Raw genomic sequence first — 22,064 nt, forward strand, 5'->3', positions numbered from 1 at the left:
CAAATAGGATGTCATACGCATCTCGTATACATCGTGCATACGTCACTAATGCGTGTACACGATGCACACAATGGCTGTATTCGGGAAGTACAACGGTTGCGCAACCGTTGAATAAGCGCCACATGTGTATATAAAATGCTTAAAATTTGGATATTTTAAAATTAAAACATAGTCATATTTTTTATTATGAAATGTTTTAAAATCTACATTTACTACAATTTTCTTGGCAATTGCACATAAATAACATAAACATGAAAACAAGTCCAACAAATTAAAATATTATAACATCTCTCTCTTAAGAAAATCAGCCTTTAGCAAACCTGTAAATATGAAAATTATAGATTTTTAAGGACTGTAGAAACATTTTTGATAAATATCAATTTTCCACTTAGTTGATACATCGACTTATTATAAACTTACAAAACAGTTATCCTGTCTTATGTAAAAGCTAAGATACATTATACTCGAAATATTATACAAAATTCACATGGAATGTTACAAATACTATTATTTTTTTAGAAGAGAATAGACATATGAATATATTATCTTTCCGCTAATATTCAAAAAACGCTAAGGAGGCTGATACATATTTAAATACTCTGTTCGGAAACATTCATATGCTCAAATAAAGCGACAACATAATATACTAATTTCCAAAATATAGTCAAAAGATTATAACATTGAAGTACCTTAATGCAGTATATTAATGCAGTTTTATCATTCTATTTGAAATAAATGTAGATTGTAGACACTCTTATGACATTCAACCTTCTATTGTCCAAATTATTTTTATAGATTTAAAAATATTTAATATAAATAGAAATAGTTTAAATAAAATAATATTTTGGAAAATACAAAACCTAAAGATGATACAAAAAAACACAAAATTTACAGAGATTTTATACCCATTCCATTTCATATAGTTGACAAATGTAAAGAAACATGAAAAAGAAATAAAACAAAATTAATTCTACTACTAAATTTAATATATGACTCAAAAGTTATATTGGACAGTAGAGAATTGATGTGAATAAACCAACTTCTATATTCAAAATATTCGGTATGTATCCCAGTTAGATTGTACATTATTGTGTATTTTGATATTAATCCCCGTATATTTGTAGTTTCACATCAGGAATACACTTTTGCGCCCAAAGATTGTGGTTTTGTCATACGTTCCAGCCTTTTCTGATGTTGCTCTATTAATCGTTGTTCTCTCTCTCTCCTTCTTTGTTCTCTTAGTGCTTTGGTAGGATCATTAAACTCCTCTATAGCATCTACTTCCCAGGCGGCTGTATTTTCTTCCCATTCTTCTAATTCATTCTAGATAAGTAACATAAATGTAAGTTTCTAGAATATCACAAGTCTGATTGTTCAAATAAACTTACAGTTGGAATAGGATCCATAGCTGAGAATTTTGTAGCATTACTAGATGAATTGTCCATATGATTATCTTTTATTAGAATCTTTGTTTGTCTAGTGATCTTCGGTGTCATATTCTACATAAAAGATTTAAAGATAAAGTTCATATTTAATTAAGATAACAGTTTCATTTAGAATTATGTACCTCAAAAAAATTAAGTTGTTCTTCAGCTGGTGATTCAGGAGGTTTGACCACTTGTTGTCGATACTGTTCTATTTTTGCTTGTACTGGGTTGACTGGTTTGTCCGGTATAACAACAACTGGATTTTCCTCCCATTTATCCCATTGTTCTAATTCCTGGAAGAAGCACATTCCATTAAGTGTTGTTGCTAAACTTAGAAATACAAGATAATCACATATTATATTTCTCATATTTTACTATAAAACGTAACATAATAAAGAGCGACTCTTTATTGATAAATAAAATATTCAAATTTTTCCTTTATTCTTTCGCAAAGTTGCAAATTTTTTTTATACTTGCTTTATATTTTTATTTTTATTGCTTTCCTCGCATTAAAGAACAATTGTTATAAAGTGCACAAGAAATAATATCTTACCGTTGAATTGGTTAAGACGTTCGGTACCACTCCGACTGTGGACAAGGGTATCGAGTCACAGGACGATTTTCTTCGACGTCGAAGACAACACATGGCACGTTTAAATATGCCGAAAAGTAATACGAGCAGGGCTTTCAGCCGATTTATCAAAAATTCCACAGCCATTTTTGGTAGTCGGCTAACCTCTCTGCGGAGCCGGAAGACGGATATTCATGCGGTTACCGGATACTCATGCAAAACCGGCGATCCATTTTGTGAATTAAACAAGTGTGATCAAACGTTCACATCGTCCAACGTCTTTCTTGTGTGAGATACGACTTTTCAATAAATTGAAGAAAATTCAGATCTATTTAGAACATAACCTGCATCCCTTCTACGTTGATACAAGTTGACAGGTATCATCCGTATCGATTTGGTAATTATCGAAGTGCGAGAAGAATCGATTATCAATGGATCGAACGACTACATTCAACCACAATTGCGCTAAGAAGTATGTCAAACTTCAAATCAAAGAATAAGTTACTTAATAGTGTCTAATAGACAACGTTATTTTTATGCAGGTGTATATCGCTAAATCGACGCACATACAGGTACATATTTAAAACATTCAGATATATTTTATCAAAAAGTTACTTGTTTATTGAGAATTATATATAATTGGTATCAAATAAATTCAAAAATAAAAATAACCTAGGCAGCACACATGTCCAAAATACATCTAAAGGATACCCAGAGGACGTCCTGTCATCCCACAAACGTCTTCGGGATATTCTCTGGACATCTTTTGGATATGCTGTGCTGTCTGGGAAATTATCGAAGATACATTGCAATTAAAGTTACAAATGTTTTTTGAGGTTAAACATGTTGGCATGCATTATTTAATTTTTTAATCATTAATTCCGTGACGTACAAGCATTTGATTGAATATAAGCGCAATATATAAAGCAAAGGAAATAAGCTCAATTATTTTTGGCGATGTTTTTTGCACACGCGTGTTATCTAAACTATATAAAGCTGTATTTTGCTCTTGATTAAACCAGTAGAACAAAATTTTATTATTTAATCAGCCTATTTTTTACTTTTTGCATGAGTTGGATCATTAACACATGAATTTGTCAACGAGTGTCAAGGCACATTTGAATTGGCTTGTGAATTCACACTCGTGCAAGTTCATGTGTTAAGGCATTCCTGTGACCGTGTGTACATTTACAATTTCTTTTTGTAAGATGTTTTGGCATATAATCTCTAGTTTTGCAAAAAAATTTATCAGTGAAAGTTATTAAAACTCTTGGTTTTAATGTGAAAAGTAATTAAGTGCGTGTGCATTTGTCACGCCTAGTATTGCGGTCATACTGGCACTTTTCGTACGCGGCACATTTTACTCCATTGCAGTAAACAGCTTGATCTGCAAAAAAAGGTTATGTAAGAGAACACAATTATTATAATTTAAAGTATAATTTGAAGAACTCGATAAGGGTTTGTAGTTTATTTAACTTATTTTGAGAGAGACGTTTCAATATTTAATAGTTTGGCTACCAAGATGTGATATATCGCGTTTTTCTGTTTCCTTTTTGAAAATTATCGACAGATCCTAACCGTGTTTTTCTGTTGCGGTTTATAAAGTTATTAATAATCTGATACACTTTCTTTTCCTTTTTATGTCTTTATTACATTATTATTTAGCATTATGATATATTTTTGTGTGCCGAAAGATGCAACTTATTAATAGATAAATACTTGAATTCAAACAATCGTGCTACAATTGATTAAAATATTGTAGTAATTTTCAAACGGAATTTGGTTCTGGCGCCGCGGAATCGGGAGGGGAGGGCAGAAAATAAGTTACTGTAATTTTTATACATACTACTCGAGCCTTTGTATCCACCATCGTTGCCGGTATTAATGGCACCTGCTGAGGCACACGATCTATGACCGCATTTATTAGGGCAGCATTTTTGATTGGAAGGGCATAGTTCATCACTTGTGCATCTAGGGGCACAACTAGTCACGGTGTTTTTCATTGGACAATTGCCGCTTCTACCTAAAGAATAATTGTAATGTAATATTGTTAATAATGAGAATTTCTATGATTTACTCTTGTTAATCATGGAGAGTTGATACAGGATTAATACTTTCTCTTATTTTCACATGATTCTATTTTTAATAATTTTTTTAAAAATAATTTTATATAATTTTTTCTATATATATTTTTCCAAAATTATGTATGCAAGAATGTATTACAGTTCTACTGTTTTCGCATTTAATTATTGATATTTACTTACCGAACTGAGCAAACGTGCCGGCCACTACTAAGATTAGCAGTATTGCAAAGAACGATAAACTTCCTACAAAAAGAGTCGCAAATTCTATATTAATATAATCTACAAATCTACAAAAAAAAAATCTTTTGTTACACGAAGAAAATTTTATATAAAAGATTACTATGATATGGCAGTAGCCGCGAACTATAAGACGAATTATAAGTTTAAATACTATGGCTATTCTGTGAAAAATATAGTAAAAATTTTTATAATTTCTTCACAGTCCGCAGCTACTGTCGTACATAACAATTTTTCATATAAAATTTTCTCTGCGTACGTATAATTCAAGTGCAAATAATATATGTTAAGTATGCTAATAAGGTAGAACATTGCGCATTACATACTGCGAAGAAATGCGTAATGGCAATTATGACTTTCAAGGCTATACAGCGTATAAATACTCACGGTTCATTTTGCGGATCGTAACGCGACGATTCTTATGAATACTGACTATAGTTCTCGGTTACAACGAGACTTCTAAACGCGCGGAGATAAACGCATCAGCTTTTAAATACTTTCCACCTCTACTTTGACATTGAGCAAGCAAGACGAATGGGAAATGCAAAGTAAATTACGATAGGAACTCGTCTATAATACTATTTTAGTATACTTGAATTTTTACATACCTTTTCATCATGTTGCATGATGACGTAAGCGATGACAGAATGAAGATACAAACGCGAAATTTTATGCGCCACTATGCAATTTAATTATGCAACTAACATTAATTTTTTTACTTTGCAATAATAATGAGACATGCTTATTTTTTAAAATCGGATAATCATTAATTATCATCGACGACTGAGAGAAAACTTATAACATTTAATCTTTTATAAAACTCACTTCAGAATTCAGAGAAAATGCATATCTAGTAAAAGATAATTTGTTTAATAAGTATTAATTAATCATTATTATTTATTAATCATTATTATTATTAAAGTTAATATAAAAGGCACTTACATTATAAATATAATATTTCTGAAAAAAATATACATATGTAACAAAATTTATTTTAACAAAAATCAACAAAAATTAACAAAAATTTTAGAGTTAAGAAGAAAACATTAAAATTTAAGAAGCAATATGTTTTGTGTGCACCAATAGATCCGTCACTGATATGACAAATGTATTTCTTTTGATGTTGTCTTTTGCACAGCCTTGGCCTTTGCTTATGTCATGCTAGAATTATCGACGAATACTGATTTATTAAACGTATCTCTGGGATATTTTAATAACTTCCTTTTTACTGATGTAATTTTTGTTAATTTATTTTGGTAATATATTCGGTAGTATAAACTTATTATACAAATGCAACAGATAAAGAAATATTCAGAAAATAATTTAAAAAAATTTTAATATTATTATATTTATTTTTGCAATTTGTTCTTTGCAGTACTTTAAGCAAGCATAAAAGATTTATTTATTATTTAATAATATCAATAACAATATTTGGGGACATTTACTATGAAAATAAAATAGTAAAAGAACTTACATATCATTAAGATGAATGAAAGTTATTAACTAGATTAAAATATAATTACATTTTGTAGAAAAATATATAAATAATGTTTTCTTAGGTAATATAACATAAATCTCGATACAGAATTAGAAACATTAATCTCACAAAAAATACTACAATTTCACATAAAATGCTACAAAATTGCTTTATTGCTTATATGTAACGAAAAAAATGCTTGTTATGTTATAATTATTATTGATAAAATTAGTTATTATAAATATAGTAATAATAAAAAATCGAGTTTAAATATAATGATTGTAATCATCATTTCCAAAGCGCGGAGCAACCGGTTGAACTGGAATATCGGTGGATTCAAGTACTTCAATTTCCGGTTTTTGACAAGCTAAAGCGCCACATCTGTTTTTGCAGCATTTTAGATTTCCTCTGCAATTATTGTCACTATTGCAAGTTGATGAGCATACCCATCTTCCTGTCGGTATCGATGGGCAAGATCCTTGTTTCTCTGAAAATTTTTTGAAGGAATTATTAGCACAATAATTTTCTTTTAACAGTATTCTGCTCATCAATTACGATAAAAACAGAAGTAGAAATTAAATGAACATAACGTTATATTGCAGAATATTATTGAGGAAAATATACATATAGTCTTGGATAACGATTATAAATAAAAATAATTTAAAAATAAAATAAAATTTTACGTTGTAAGTTTTACAATTGCACTAAAATCACATACAAATATTTATGTTTCAGATTGACTAAGCTGGCTTAATGCAGAAATTACTCACCTGTTTGAGGAGGTCGCGTCATCGTGACGGGCATGGAGCAAATAGTACCGCCGCATTGAGTCGGACAACACTTGCCGATTCCAGCACAATGCGCGTCAAGGTAGCAGGAACGTCCGCAGAATTGTACAGGTAAGGCAGGTGGACACGAACCTGGTTTCGCCACGTATCGGGTTTGTGTTTTCGCAATAGAGATCGTGGCCGCAAAGACTAGTGATACGACTAGCAATTTCATTTTTTTGCTATTTTCGAGATACTTGCTTGTGATCTTGCGTATCGAAGGCTGCAAGTGAGATAAATATTTTATATAGAAATAAACACATTGAACAATTCGATATAATAATGAATCGTAATAACGTTTCTGTTTCTAAATATGTATATAAAATTATTTAAACTTTTTGTTGAAATCTAGAATTTGCCCACAGAAATGTATTAAATTAATAATAATATTATGTGATATAATTCTATTATTAATTTATGCAGTGAGATAGAAAAAAAGAAAGATATATAAGAAAAAACTCTGTTTTGAAAAAATGCGTTAAAAGCTTCTATTTTGTCTTACAATGTATCCGAATGCAATTATAATTGTACTCTGCTTCTTTTTTTAAGATAAAATAAAATATTTTAATTGCATTTTTCAGAATTTTTCTTATATTCCTCTTTTTCAGTTTTATTGTTTTAATCAAGGAAATAATGTGCAAAACGTAAAACAATATATCATTCAGCAGCAATGATTTTCATTTATATGTTTCCTTCTCACTTTTCTACAAATTCAAGAAATTAAGCGAAATAAAAGATTTATAAACAATTTTATCATTGATATTAATAGTTTAGTTTGATGTTTATATTCAGTATTCAAAAAATCGCTTTCAATGCGATTTCTTATTTCCTTCTCTTATCTTCCACGTTTCACTATTTTTCTATGTGCACTATTTATGAGAAAATTCTACGAATGAGAAACGTTTTATATTTAAACGTACACTTAAAACGTATACTTACTGCGATTTTATTGCGTCATACTTTTCACTCGGAAAAAGTAGCTGGTAGCAAAGATGATCTTCTCGTTTTTACCACTCAGCAGAATGGTACCTCTGATATATATATGCCTATCGTCGTCAGCTTCGTTTTTCCCCCTCTCACGATCGTTCACACACTTCCACTTATTCTTGCACACAATTTTATAGATACACGTTTGAAAAAAACAATTATTAATTCAAAATTATTTTATATATATTTAAAAAAATAATTTATGAAGATATATAGGTCTATGTTAAAATTTATTGCGTTGGTTTTGTACATATAGCAATTAATTATAATGATGTGAAGTCAATTTAAACATTATGGGAATCTTGATAATCAGATTTTTGAAAGAAATATTTTTTTATAGATTTATTATAAATGTAATTTTTGTGTAATTATATTAAAAATTCTATGCAATTCCAAAATAATATGAAATATTTGTTTTAATAATTTTAATCTGATAAAAAAAGATTTAAATATTTGTAAAATATTTTTGTAAAGTTGTAAAGAAAACTTTGTTTGCAATTGTGTTGCATGCAATGAATTTCTTTAGCATATAGCTATTTTTGTTTTATCATTTTTTCTGATTATGGGTATCGGATATGCGTCTGATTTGGCTGCCACAACTGAGAAATGTTTGTGATAAACCGCAACTAATTAGGACTTAAATTAATGAGAGTTTAACCGGAAGAAGTGGTTTTTGAATCGTTGTAGGTTGTATTTATTTCCTTTGTAATTCAAATGGAGATTGCTATTTTAAAACAGTTTTTTCAAGTTATTTACATAGAGATTTATACGTAACTATATATTCGTGTAAAATAAAAATTTTTTTCTTAATAAAAATATTAAGATATATGAATTTAGTGTGAATATGAACAGAATTTGAGTTGTAATCAATAAAAAATTGAATTTTACATTTTGGATATATTTCTATATTTTTCATCAATTTGCTAATACATATATAAATATAAAATAAAATTGTCGGCAGGCGTAATAAAAAATGATATAAAATTTTTATAATTACGCATTACTTTTAAAATTAATAATAAATGCATTATTGGTACTCAAGCCTCTCCGTACCTGAGAAGTCGAGAAAAATATAAAGATTACGGAAATAATTAATTTAATTAATGCTAATTTAGTACTAATTTAATATATCGTTGTTTAATGTCAACTTAAAATTATATAAAAATAGTACAATATTTTTGGAAGTTGATTTGCACGAGCGTAATCAGAAAGAGGGGTGCAAAGGTGCATTTACAATCTTTATGCGTCTGCGATTTTGCATTTTATTATTAATATGCAAAGGAGGAATATGGCAAACATGATAAGTAATCGTTACATATTTGTATGCTATATATGTGAAAAAATAAATAAAGTGCGTAACATAATTTTATGGATGCAATTACATTTCTTATATTAACTATTGACACCTTTGCATCCCGGAACAAAAGTTTTTATTAAAAACTTGGATTTGGATTAAATTTTTAAAAATATTTTTTATATGCAAAGTTCATGAAATTCTGCCTTATCATTATATAATTTATCGGTATATAGTTTACAACTGATCAATTTGATTTACGTCAGACATTACAAAGTTAATAGATAGAAAAACTCGCACACAATCGTAATTTTAATGATATATTGCTTCAGTATATATTGCTTTTGCAATATAAATTTATTTCTTCCGTAACAAAAATGTTGAATAATATGACTGCGTAATTTATCGCAACCATCTTGTTTCCTGAAAAATTTAACTTTATATTTATCAAAGAATTTTTCATTAAAATTGAGATCATGAGAAGTATCTCTTATATTTGGTATTGTGATTATTTTTATAATATTTTGGATATATAAATTATAATATAATCGTTTTATACGATTAAATAAAATGTAGGCATTAAATTTTCATGTATATTTTTGAATATTTGTAAATTTTCATTTTTTTGCTCTATAAAAATTTGTGTATGTGCGAGTTGTAATAATGGCTATACTTGCACACATTCAACGAGTATTCTTTTACATAGACAAATATATTATGTCACAGAGATATAGTTTTGGAGTACATCGAGATACACACATGAATCTTATATTGACTAATGTTCTTTAACATTAGTTTTTTAACACTGAGAGAAAAGTGTGTGATATTTGGGACTATAATTGTATGGATCTATGATTATAGTCAGAATACATTTTTATAAGAATTGTTACTGTAATGTTAGCAATAATAATCTTATACATATAGTACTGCCAATCATATAATCAATCATATGGCTAGAATATCTATAAAAATATGGTTGACGCTAAAAAACACTATAGATTATGGTTACTGCAATTATTCTTTTCTCTCAGTGTCTATATACGATAGTTCAGTTGCGATTTAATGTGCGTAAAATACAGAGTATATAATTTACATAAGTAGTATATAATTGCATAAAACTTGCCAATGAATATTTTCATATGCCTTGTTTTCTACTTCTTAGTCGTAACTGCAACAAATAATAAGAGAATTTATTAAAAACAGATCTTAAATAATAATATTGCTTATTTAATGGAATTAATTATAAAGAAATACATAATTATATATACATAATTAAAAATTTATCTTTTATTGATTTGATTATTGTAATTACATTTACTTTCATATATGTGTCTTAATATTTTATTACGTATATATTTAATTATTTAATTAGTCACGTTATAAATTTAATACATATTTTAATTATAATTTGTATTTTAAAATCACTAAATTGTCCATTACACGATATTATGACTATAATAGCATTGAAACAAATTGATAAAACTCATATTTCAATGATCGAATAATTCAATCGATTAATATACCGGTAAACAGCTTATTTGTCCCATTATTTTATCATACAAGCTGCTAAATAATAACTCTTCTTTAAACGGTTTCGCAGTTTCGAGAATACATTCATATGAATCACTGACATATTTCTTAATCGCGCATTCTCAGAATCCAGTCATTTTTTCTTGATATTTAGTTCCGGGAAATGATTCTTGCAGAATTAAAACTTGTTGCAATCAATCAGTGATTCACATTTCGCATGTAACTGAAATATCTACGTGTTATTGAAAAGAATTACATATAATAATTATCAAAATATCTTTTGCAGAATCTATTTAAATCGAGTGTAACATTTAGAAATGTTTAGAAAAAAATTTTGCATAATTTTAATCATTTATCGCTAGCATCTGTCGACAACTATTAATTAATTTTGAGAATTTTATTCAATACAGTTCAGATCTACAGACTTTTTATATACATATTATCAATATTATAAGTATTAAAAATTTTATATAAAATGTTAATATTCATGGATTCTTTTAATGATTTTTTAATCAATTTTAAATCAATTTTTCTTCAATAAAAATGTTGAGACATTGATAGTTTTTGACTTTTTGCAAACTAAATTTCAAAAGGACAAATGCATATAATATGTACTTATCAAAATAAATCATATCATATATTTTCCAGTTAATTTTAAATTTTAATAAAATTTTAATTTAAAGTTTAACTGAAAAGATATATAATGTTAAAAATTACAAAATTTCAATTAATAATCTTTTTTAATATTTTCATTAAAAATTCAAGTTTATCAAATTTATCAAATATTTTTTAAATATTTCTAACATCAAGGCATAAAAATGGAAGAAAATTCGAAAAGTTAAAAATTAAGAAAATGAGATAAATAATTCTTTCCTTTTTTTCGTCGAGAAAAAACTAACTGCAAATTGATCAGAAAATCTCATTAAAAGAACATTTACGATTTTTTAGATATCTGTATATTTTTTAATCCCCAATATTGATTAAATCATCAACACAAGAATTATTGCATTTCGCGTTGCACATTTATTAAATATGTAAAATTATATATACATACCTCTCGGAGGCACGGGTGGTGCGGGCAGTTTCTTTGGTATGGCGCCGAGGACCTTGACATCGTGACCTATATTAGTAAGGTTCATGTATTCTGGCACTCTGTTCTCAGTGACCTCGTTCGTAGTTTTCGAAACATTTGTCGTGTCCGCCGGCACTTGTCCTTGGTCGTATTTTATCTCGGCGGTCTCCTGACCCCGAATAACGAGTGCGGAATCGACCTCGTCGACATCCGGTTGAGCGAGCGATGGCTTTATCATCGCAGTATCCGGATATATCTCGGCGGTGTCGGTAGAATCACCGTGATGCTCGTTTGCCATTTGAGTCGAATTGACAGATGTTGATTCGCCGTCGCTCGTACAATCTGGGATACACATGCCTGATGGCGCGATTGGAATAGAATTCGGCGTCGACGGATCGATATTTGTGTAATTGTTATTGCCAACGACGTTGGCTTTCATTATATCGCTTTCTTCTTGCTGTTTATCCGCCGAAACGGCGACGTTCTGAACGAAATCGTGATACCTCGAATGTTCACATGGCGAAGTTGGTGTATTTAATTCTCTCGGAGAACCGTCCGCTTTAAACGCTGTAAAAAAATTTGGATTGCAAATTACTCATTTTTGAGATTTCTATTATCTTAAATGTTTAAAGAACATTTCAAAAGACATTGTTAAAATATCTTGAAAATTATCTCATTTTTTTTAAGACGACTTTGAATTTGTTTTGGGCTGTTATGTTATTGGCTAATTTTGTTCAGATGTCATCTTGAATACATAGAAATGAATTGATACATAGAAATAAATTCGAAATTATAGATTGTCGATTATTAATTGAAAATTACCATGCACGGGCAATCCTGATGGAGGGAATGCGATGTAATATTCGTTGTTGCTGGCCCGGGATGATAGTGTTTGTCGGAGATCGAGATCACGTACAATAGGGATAGTTGGTGATGGAGAATATCTGGATGCCGGTGAATATCTTCCGGTGAACGGTTTAGGAGCGGGTGGTATCTCGTAGGACATCATGCCGGTCTTCTCGTCCCTAACATTTTGGAGCTAGAAACAAATCGTAAATTTAATTTGTAACAATGACTTGCTATGCTAGTCTTTTGATGTATAATTTCTTAAACATTATTTTTCAAAAATGTAAGGCAAAACTAATCTTGGATTTTAAAAGTATTTTAATCGAGAAGTGTTTTTGTAGCTAGTCAAGGACATTAAATACTTAAAAAAAAAATAGCATAATTTTTACATACAAATAAAAAAACACAAGTGTTGTGAGATTGCTTCAGAAATTAAAATGTACCAATATATGTATATGCCTGATGATTGTCGTTTCTCTGATTTATTCTGTCGATTAATAGTTAGTTAAATTGAATAGATTCTTTTTAATTTGTGTCATTTAATATATTACTTACTCTTCTGTCTTCGGAATCGGAATGAGTACTACTGTCGCCTAAACTAGCGCCGCTGCAACCGCTGACAGTGCTCATTCTACCAGATGAGGACGAACCTAAAAGAATTTATAAAATTGTATAAACTCGTAAAAAATGGGTCCAACTATTACGTAACAATGCACATATTATGATAGCTTTTACAGATCTAAAAGACGTCCAAGATATGTATATTTTTTTATGCGTTTTAAATATCTGTTTTATAAACCTTCTAACATTATAAAAACATTCTTATAAAAAATATTATAATAGTTTTTTGAGATTATATTAGATCATATTAGATCATACTTACTGGAGACGCTACGAAGACTTAAACTGCTAACAGGCCGGCGATCAATTAATCCACCGTTAATGTTTTCGGATTTGCTCGAAGACGAATCTGTGACAGCATTAACAGATTCCTTTGTATCTGTAATAAAAATCAATTTTAGTTGTCATCCCGTTCAGTCAACAAAACAAAAGAAAGAAATTCTAAAACTATTAAACTCCAATGACACTTGCCTTTCTTTCCTTTGGAGAAGAATTTTCGTATCTTATCGAAGGGCGTCGGGGTCTTCATTTCTTCTTTCAGCTGCTTTTGTATCCTGTCATATTCCTCTCTCATTGCCGTCAGCTGCCGCTGCTTATCCTTGAAGCTTTGTTGCACGTCGTTTCGCTTCTGCCAGTTCTCGACGAGTCTCTCCACTTCGGATATCGTAAAGACGTTGTTTTTGAAATCGTTTATAATCTCCAGAAGCTCATCCTGAGGGCCCGACGGTTCCCTGGATTTGGTGCTGCTGTTAGATGATGTTCTACCGTAAGAAATATGCTGACACATTTTCTGACTGCAATTGTCGTCTCGCGTCCCCGAGGAATTCTGATGATACTCTTGGCGAGTACCTTGCGTAGGTGTACCTGTTCGAGAAGGTGGTAGGTTCGTTGTAGGTGTTTTTGAACCTTTCAAATTAAAAAGAAATTAGTCTTTTTCATGAAAAATTTTTTACGCATATACTCACTTTTGCAAACAATCAAATAAAAATTATAATTTATTTTCTTTGTTATTAATATTATTATTAACAAATAATCAAAATATGGGAATTTTTACGATTAACCTAGTTTAGCAATTTATAACTCGCAATAAAATTTGAGATAGAATCCTATTTATAATTTTATACGTAGTATAAAAAGATTTAAAGAATACCAGAATACACACATATACACAATATGTTTGTATATTATTGATATACAATTTATATACGTATGTATTCTAATTTTTGAAATGTTTTATACATAAGATTATAAATAAATTGTATTTGGAATTCTCTCGCAAATTAAATTTTGTTGTAAAACCTATTTTAGACGATCTATAATATAATTTGCAGCATAATTTCAGATATAATTTTAATATTTTTATATAAAAGTATAAAAAATTTTAATATCAAGATATTTACCGGCGGGATACATTTTCATGTAACCTTGAAGAGGCAGGTCCAGGCCATTCGGTGTGATAGAAGTTGTGGGTGTTGCTGGCAACATTACTGGCGTAGGTGTCGGCACAATCGAGTAATTCGCGGTTAAGGAGTTGTTAGCGGTCGTACTAGTGGTCATAGTCGTTTGCAGGGTTGGGATCGGAGCTATTACTGGTCTTGCAACTGGTGGCACCAAGTAAGCCTCACTCAAAGGTCTTGGCCGACAATAATCTTCCTTGTCGTTGCTGGCATCACTTGCAACCATTGATGAAGCATCAGCGGTTGAATCCGTTCCTAAGCACACATCATCTTTTAAACTTCTCTCAGGAATCAAAGATAATGCACTGTTTTATTTTCAAGTTTTTTACTGGTTGTTTTTATACACGATGTGTGTGGTTTAGTAGTATGAAGAGAGAATAATTCTACAGAAAAAAATATATCAAAAATATGAATAAATTTATTTACGAAAATATAATATCCTATTCGACAAAAATAAAGGCAAATTTAATATTGCGTTGATACGCAATTCTGTCTTTTCTTTTTATTAAAAAATTCAAAGAAATTTTCTGATTAACCGAATATTTAGAAAATAATTCTTTTAATAATTTCAAATATTATCCATTATTTTATTAGACAAGCTGTTGAATGTTTTTTATTTATATTTTGATAATATTAAAAGTTATTCAAACTTTTCGAAGAGCAAGATTATTCGATTTATATCCATTTTTATAAAAAATTAACTCGAAAATCTTGTTCCAAAATTTATTCTTATAATATACTGCTTAATACCTGTAGACCTGTTCGTTGTCTGGCTTATAACTTTGAGATAGTTATACATTTTGCTGAACTCGTTCATTTGCTGGTATTTCGTCCATCGAGATTCAAAGTCACGCCCGAAACATGCAATACAGAATCAATATGTTGGTTAATTCATCGACCACTTAAAAAATATTAAATGAGTAACATGCGAATTCGCGCAATTTTTTTTCTCGATTATTTCTATTCTAAGATAAAGCGATGGAATTTTAAAAGTAAGACACACTTCAAGAAAAAAAAAACGATTATTTTGTTCTTACTTAGTGAACATATATAAAAATGCAATTTACTTCTTACATATTTATTTTTCCACATAATCTTCAAACGGGTTTAAGCATTTATCTCAAAATCCTGCTATTTCGCTGACAGAAATGTTTGAACCTATTTGGAGAATATTTAAAGAAATAAGTAAAAAGTAAATCTCATTTTATGTTCATTAAATAAAAATAAAACTTTTATTACTTTTTTTTAAGTGTATCTTACTTTTGAAACTTCTTGTATAAGGCGAGCACGCGTAATGGGCGTCAGGTTTTGAGAAAAGCGAAGAATAAAATATCGCGGTAGTACCGATTGCGCTCGACTATTTGCGACGTTGGTCTAAAGGCGAGGTTTTTGTACCATGTAGCCCCGCAGTTGATGAGCCAGCCTCGCGTGCCCGGCTTGCTCGGCGAGATCGGTCGGTGTTAGCTCGGCAATGTTTTTCAAATCGCATGCTAGATCACCGCCAGGACATTCGAGTAATTGCCAGGCCAGTTTTTCCAAGCCAAACCGCGCGGCGAAATGCAGCAATGTCGGATTTTCTTCCGGACCTAAAACCGAAGAATAGAAAATAATCGCTCGAAAATATCGGTCTTAAAAAATATAAAAAATTTTTACTTGTTATCATTTTTATTTGTCAATAAAATTCGTTTAAATAATGTAGCTTTATTCAAAGTTAGAGGCTACTTACTCGTGTAATTTTTATGAGTGGGCACCATACCGCTTGGAGTGGACAACAGATTAAAATGAGGAGGGATGTTTTTTTGAAATGCGTGGACCATCCAATTATCCAACTGTTCCCGATCAGTGGAACCGAAGCCGAAGGTCTGCGAAAGATAAAAAACATAACAATAACATCTATTACTTCCCAATGCTAAACGTCTTGTAATATACACAGTTTATACACGTATTTATACACGTATTATTTATTATTAATTTTTTTAAATAAAATGGCCCCACTTATATGGAGATCAAATTTGATTTTGTTATTGTAGATCAGTATTAAATTAATTCTCATAAAAATTATCAATTAAAATTACCTGGCACATAAATTCGAGAGGGTTGTCGTGCGATCTGAGGATCTGATCTAATTCTCTGAGTCTGCTCTCGCACTTGACTTGCCTAACACCGAGCGAGCATCCGTTCTTAGATATTCTCACGCCGACTAGCATTGACACTTCGAGACATCTTTCCGGTATAGAAAATTGCAAAGTGTAAGGATTTCTTCTTTTCACATTGTTTATCTCGATTGCATCGCCGCAACGATCAACGATCACTGAGACATTATCCTCGCAAGTCAATGGATCGTTCAGCAAAACAATTATCCTGTTTTGTCCCTGCAGATACATATAAATTTTTTGTTATTTTAAACTTTCATACTTGTAAAAGTATTTTTATAACATTGGTCACATTTTTTGACATTAGTTCGATTTCGATATTTAGATATGATATGTTCGACTTTTCTTATCTTTTTCCGTATACAGGATATTGTAAGTCTCACGGGTGTTCTTTTAATGATAGGTTTTCTAACAAGTTTGGAAACAATTTTTTTCTGAATAAAAATGTTGAGATATCTGCCGATACTTTCCGAATTATAACTAAATTGTGAAAAAAGGCTTCTTGTTTAACTAAATAAATTTTAATTAAAAGATAGAATTTTAATTAAAATTTTACAAGCTTGCAAAAATATATGATATCAAAAATTGCAAGAATGTAACAAAAGATGATTTGTTTCGACATTTTCGATGAAAAAGAAAATTTTCTCAAAAAAATTTATTATTAAAAGAACGTACGCAAGTACGCTTGCATTTTGAGACTCACATCCAGTGAAATTTGTCCAAATATTTCGAAAATTTTTTACAAATATAGATATCATAATTACTTACTAGCTTGACTTTCTTCGGATGTACGGAGAATGCAGTTTTGTCGCTTCTGAGGGCTGACGGCGGCGTAGTGCCTAAAATCGTGACTGCCGCTCCCAATAATTCGCCTACGAACGTCTCGTCCTGATCCTTTACGAAAAATTTCTTATATCGATCGTAAGAAACTAGGCTAGATCTATGGCAATCGTTGATGTGGCTGTCATGAACGCCTAGCATCATCGCGAGTACTCGTTCAGCGACCAGATGGCTGGTTAGATGGACGGCATGTTCCGGATTAGTGCGGACTCGTTCTAGTAATAACGGACACACGACAACGATCTGGAGACGAGAAGATCGGATTTTCTCCTCAGTTTTTGGAGCTATTGACTCTTCAATCGCTATGTGACGTACTCTGATGCAAAAAGAAGAAAACAAATTATTATTAGAAATTTTTTCTTTCCCGATTTCAGAGTTTTATTTATTGTGAGTCGAATCAAAGTTATAGAGGAAAATCATCAAAAAATTTGTTTCACACTTACTTGAACGGAGGTCGCCCTTGTTGACGGCTGATTTGTTCAAAACATGCTGTTAAATAGCTAACCCACAGATTGGAAGCATCGCTTTCTTTGCTAGAGACGAAGAGAACATCGTCTTCTGCACGTCCCTCTTTCGGTAGGGCCGTTGCTGAATGAGATCCTGAAATGAGCAATTCAAATATTAAATCAGTTATATAATTAATAATAAGTTATATAATCAATATAATTTATCAATATAATCGTATAATTTAATAATATTAGATCAGATAAAATTAATTCTCATATCAGAACGTACAAAGAAATATTATGTTTTTAAATAAAAACATGAATGGCAAAATATGCTTTTGCTTAAGCGGAAAAAAAAAAAAAAAAAAAAGAGAATAAAGGAATAAAGGAATTCCTGGAAATAAAAACGGTTAGATAATTTAATTAATAAATAATTGATAAAATAATATTAAAATGTATTATTTGTTTGCGAAGTAATTAATAATTTGATTAAGTTTATTTTTTTTTTTTTAATTATTATTTATGTTGCTCTTTAATTTCTAGAATGTTTTTTGTATGTGTGTCAAAAGCAACCTTGATTTAGCTTTACCGTGACGCAAAGGGAACGCATTTAATTTCATATGACGCATATTACACGTGATGTGGCCATAATACATTTGATGAAATAATGTGGATAACGCGGCCGTTTCGTGCTACACGCAAAAACAATGATCATAGAACGACGAAATGATTCCGCAGAATTTTGATGCCAAATCAGCACATGCCGCGCGGCCAATGATTCAAATCAATTGAACGAATTTAACGTGATATTGCTGATATTTAATAGTACATATAGATACAATATTGTCCTAACTGAATGTTTGCAGCAACAAATTATTATTTATATTAGCTTTTTTATCACTTATGTATTTAATATTAATTTATCACATATATACAAAAATTTTGACATTTTATTCTTTTTTTCTAAAAAAACTTATTTATGAAGAACATTTTACAAAATAACAAGCAAAGGCTGTATTTTATATAAACTTTTTATAACAGAAGTACATGAAAAGTTTGGTAATCTTTATTCTATTAGCGCAGTGTATAATAACTTTTATACCCTGCCAGTACCTGAGGCACGTGGCTTCCATTTTCGGTGCTTCCGGCTTTAGTTAAATTCATTACTCGTGAAATGAAATTGAACTCATTTTAGACTCAGAGTAAATTTCATATGTGCGTCATACAGTTCTAATACATTACTCATAGCGTTAATGCTGTCTTTCTCCGACGATCTATATTCTCCACATGCAATATGCGTTAGCATTTACATATTATTCGTAATACTGTCAATTGAGAAATATCTTTACTGCGTAGATAAATGTCTATAAATAAAACTTAACAACGGTAGAATTAAAAGAGAACAAGGAACATGTTTTTTTTTTTTGCTTAAAAATTTCAACTTGATTGATTTTATTTCAACTTTTCTAGTTTATCCGAGTTTACAACTAAAAAGTTATTTAATTAGTTAGGATTAAAAAGTTCACTGTGTGTGTTTATTTTTGTTTATCACTTTGTCTTATTAAAACTTTAGAACTACAAGCTGAGTATAATGAAGAGCAAAAGTTCTGCGAGAAGCATGACTCTTGCAAATTTTTGTATCTCATTGCCTCTGTCATCGCATCAAACTTTTATATTTATTATTTCATTTAACATTCATTATAATATTTGTACAAAGTAGTGTAATTTTAATAACATTAACTGTTAAAGAAAACATAAGACGCATATGTATTTTATGCGATACGCTCAATTAAATAATTAATAATAAATTAAATTAATTAAGTAATAAAAATTATTTTATAATAATAATAAATTTGATGGCAAGTAATAAAAATAATTGAATTCTTTAAATGATGTAAAAATTCTAGTTTTATGCTCTTTTTGAAGGTGAATCTTGATTGCACATAAAGAAATAATTTTAAATTATATTATATATAGAAACAATATTAAAATTATTTTAAATCTTTTATGTTTGTGAAATAATTTTATCTACTTTTTACATATTATAAAATTAATTTTAGTTTTATTATACATTATTCTCAAAATATAATACACGAATGTCATAAAAATTATGATTCGTAAATTTTATCTCAATCTTGACTATTAACGGTGTTTAACAAACTTGACCTGATGAGCAAACTGCAACGATAATATCACGGGAAATACAGCCAATTTGTAATGCACGTGGGTCGCGAGTCGCTCTTGAACGATGATAATTGCTGCAAAAAGATCAACGCTCTCGAAAAGACACACATCAGATGACTTCTAAGATTCTTTCTAAGATATGCAGTTTGTTTTTTTGCGGATTATCGGTACATATATGCGTTCACGTTCACAATTTGCGCAACATATAATTTGCACATCCTCGATAATTTTATTGCAGTGTGACTTACGCGTTATTGCGGAAAGATCTAAAAAGTTTGGCCGGTTTCGTCTTCTTAATCGAGGACTAGCGTAGACGTCAGCCATCCTTTCTTCGTGATCGAATCCGAAATCAATCGAACGTTTTCGAATAATAAAACATCGAAAATGCGCAACCTTTTTGATGCTGTACACGTTTTAACTTCAATCTTTTAACTCGAAACGATCTATTGAACGCTTGCCGGCGATTGCTCGATTTACGCACATTTCGATTTTGTTCTAAGACAAGATCTTTGCCCCTTCATATCGCGACGGCGAACACGAGTCGGCGGATGACGACGTACGACTGCCTAAAGTTTCTCTCTAGAGGAAATCATACTGTTTATTTCGAGGCCCCACCCTTTTATACATTGTTTTCACGCTCAGCTTTAGTGAGACGAATTAGGCGATGCCCATAATTTTCTCTCACGCATGATGCATATTAAGCACTGAGTTCTCCATCTGAATCGTCTGTTCCTGTGTTGACTACGTCAAACAATAACACTGTTATACAATTGTGGGCCATTTGTGATAATTTAATTATATTTTCTTGCTTCGTCAGGGTAATCCATTTGCACTACCGCGTATTAGTATTCGAGATATAGTTCATTAACCACGTATGAGGCGTTTTTACTACATTTTATCTAGAAATTTTTTTGGATAATTTAAAAAGTAGGTGTTCCTTAATTAATTTAATAAGAAATTTATTAAAAAATATTATAAAGATTGTTTATCATCATTTCTAATTTTATATAACTAATAATAATATGTGGATAATTTTAAATAAGACATTTTTAATAATATATTAATTTTATTAGTTATTACTTTAGTTACATATTATATAATAAATAACATTCAATAATCAAAAAAATATATAAAGAAATTGATATTGTTAAAATTAATATGAATATATTCATATATTTTGTATACGTTCAACATTGATGTTTTTGGAGTAACAAATAAATATAAATAAAAAATTTTTACAAGTAAATTTCAGCTTTACACAATTTAAAAAAGAAAATTTTATTGAATTTTATGTCAGATACGAATTTTATGTTTGGAGAAAAATAAATAAATAAATAACTAAATTATTTTAATCTCAAGTGCTAAGAAAATGATTTTTGGACAAAGAATTGACAAGTTGATAAATCGCGTAAACGTGACAGTACCTTAACTTCATTTATATTCAACCCACACGCGGTTGGCTTTGCATTTGATTAACATACCATATATCCTGCATCGGATACATCAGGATGATAGCTCACGCCTTCATAAAGAATTTGTGAAAGATGCATTGCAAAGGCGCGTGCAGTCTCGGCGAAGAGACTTTTTATATTTTTATTAACTAAATTTATTAATTATGCATACACAGGATGTTTCACATAAATCTATATGCAAATATGCCTTATAATTTTATTTACCACTTATTTGATAACAACATATTAATTATGATGAATTAGGTCTTTATTTATAGCAGACTCTTTATGCAGTTTGTTATATTTTTCTCTGTAATCATGCGGTTATTTTTATTATGAGCCAATTGAGAAAGATGAGATTAGAATCAGAAAAAAAAGATAATTACCAAAGTATTCAGCGCTTCGTTTGGCGTAATAATCCTCAGCTTTTATCCTCATTTTTATTTCGTTATTATCGTGATCTATACGATTAATACACTCATCGACTCCCACTCACTCATTTCAAACCACTGAAAAAAATTTATCTGCGAGTGAAATAAACGATCAGTCAAAGTAAGATT

At 30.0% G+C, this 22,064-nt stretch overlaps 4 protein-coding genes and 2 long non-coding RNA genes across 8 annotated transcripts in view; 1 reads left to right on the forward strand and 5 right to left on the reverse strand.

Moving 5' to 3' along the window:
- Positions 1–153: 153 nt before the first annotated feature.
- LOC105675898 (receptor-binding cancer antigen expressed on SiSo cells) lies at positions 154–2,351 on the reverse strand. The gene is made up of 4 exons (XM_012373378.2): positions 1,981–2,351; positions 1,568–1,720; positions 1,389–1,499; positions 154–1,323 (listed from the first exon to the last, which is right to left on the reverse strand). Exons 1-4 carry the CDS (start codon positions 2,143–2,145, stop codon positions 1,132–1,134), a joined length of 621 nt encoding a protein of 206 aa, XP_012228801.1. The 5' UTR covers positions 2,146–2,351; the 3' UTR covers positions 154–1,131.
- Positions 2,352–2,375: 24 nt separating this feature from the next.
- LOC136998601 (uncharacterized) lies at positions 2,376–6,792 on the forward strand. Its single transcript, XR_010889188.1, has 2 exons — positions 2,376–2,570; positions 6,532–6,792. It is a non-coding gene; the product is annotated as an uncharacterized lncRNA (long non-coding RNA).
- LOC105675902 (waprin-like protein) lies at positions 2,595–4,846 on the reverse strand. Its single transcript, XM_012373386.2, has 4 exons — positions 4,707–4,846; positions 4,263–4,325; positions 3,845–4,021; positions 2,595–3,385 (listed from the first exon to the last, which is right to left on the reverse strand). The coding sequence occupies exons 1-4, from the start codon at positions 4,711–4,713 to the stop codon at positions 3,291–3,293; spliced, it is 342 nt and encodes a 113-aa protein (XP_012228809.1). The 5' UTR covers positions 4,714–4,846; the 3' UTR covers positions 2,595–3,290.
- On the reverse strand, positions 5,947–6,798 carry LOC105675901 (WAP four-disulfide core domain protein 2-like). Its single transcript, XM_012373384.2, has 2 exons — positions 6,567–6,798; positions 5,947–6,283 (listed from the first exon to the last, which is right to left on the reverse strand). The coding sequence occupies exons 1-2, from the start codon at positions 6,796–6,798 to the stop codon at positions 6,063–6,065; spliced, it is 453 nt and encodes a 150-aa protein (XP_012228807.2). The 3' UTR covers positions 5,947–6,062.
- Positions 6,799–8,492: 1,694 nt separating this feature from the next.
- stumps (DBB domain-containing protein stumps) overlaps positions 8,493–22,064 on the reverse strand; it is a 29,995-nt gene continuing 16,423 nt past the window's right edge. Inside the window, exons 6-18 of one of the 3 annotated variants that reach the window (XM_067351549.1) lie at positions 17,867–18,023; positions 17,352–17,739; positions 16,506–16,802; positions 16,157–16,292; positions 15,826–16,016; positions 15,181–15,250; positions 14,374–14,685; positions 13,445–13,837; positions 13,236–13,352; positions 12,908–13,002; positions 12,329–12,545; positions 11,489–12,073; positions 8,493–10,072 (exon numbers count right to left, since the gene is read on the reverse strand). In XM_067351549.1, coding sequence (XP_067207650.1) covers positions 10,056–10,072; positions 11,489–12,073; positions 12,329–12,545; positions 12,908–13,002; positions 13,236–13,352; positions 13,445–13,837; positions 14,374–14,685; positions 15,181–15,250; positions 15,826–16,016; positions 16,157–16,292; positions 16,506–16,802; positions 17,352–17,739; positions 17,867–18,023 — 2,975 coding nt within the window. In that variant the 3' untranslated portion in view covers positions 8,493–10,055. Of the gene's footprint in view, positions 10,073–10,130; positions 10,658–11,488; positions 12,074–12,328; positions 12,546–12,907; positions 13,003–13,235; positions 13,353–13,444; positions 13,880–14,373; positions 14,686–15,180; positions 15,251–15,825; positions 16,017–16,156; positions 16,293–16,505; positions 16,803–17,351; positions 17,740–17,866; positions 18,024–22,064 lie in introns of those variants that run through there. The other 2 variants (XM_012373375.2, XM_067351548.1) reach the window with 2 other exon arrangements.
- Positions 18,203–21,884, reverse strand: LOC136998600 (uncharacterized). The gene is made up of 2 exons (XR_010889187.1): positions 20,302–21,884; positions 18,203–20,127 (listed from the first exon to the last, which is right to left on the reverse strand). It is a non-coding gene; the product is annotated as an uncharacterized lncRNA (long non-coding RNA).

The sequence above is a fragment of the Linepithema humile genome, chromosome 3 (genome assembly GCF_040581485.1).
Source record: "Linepithema humile isolate Giens D197 chromosome 3, Lhum_UNIL_v1.0, whole genome shotgun sequence".
NCBI classification, from domain to species: domain Eukaryota; kingdom Metazoa; phylum Arthropoda; class Insecta; order Hymenoptera; family Formicidae; genus Linepithema; species Linepithema humile.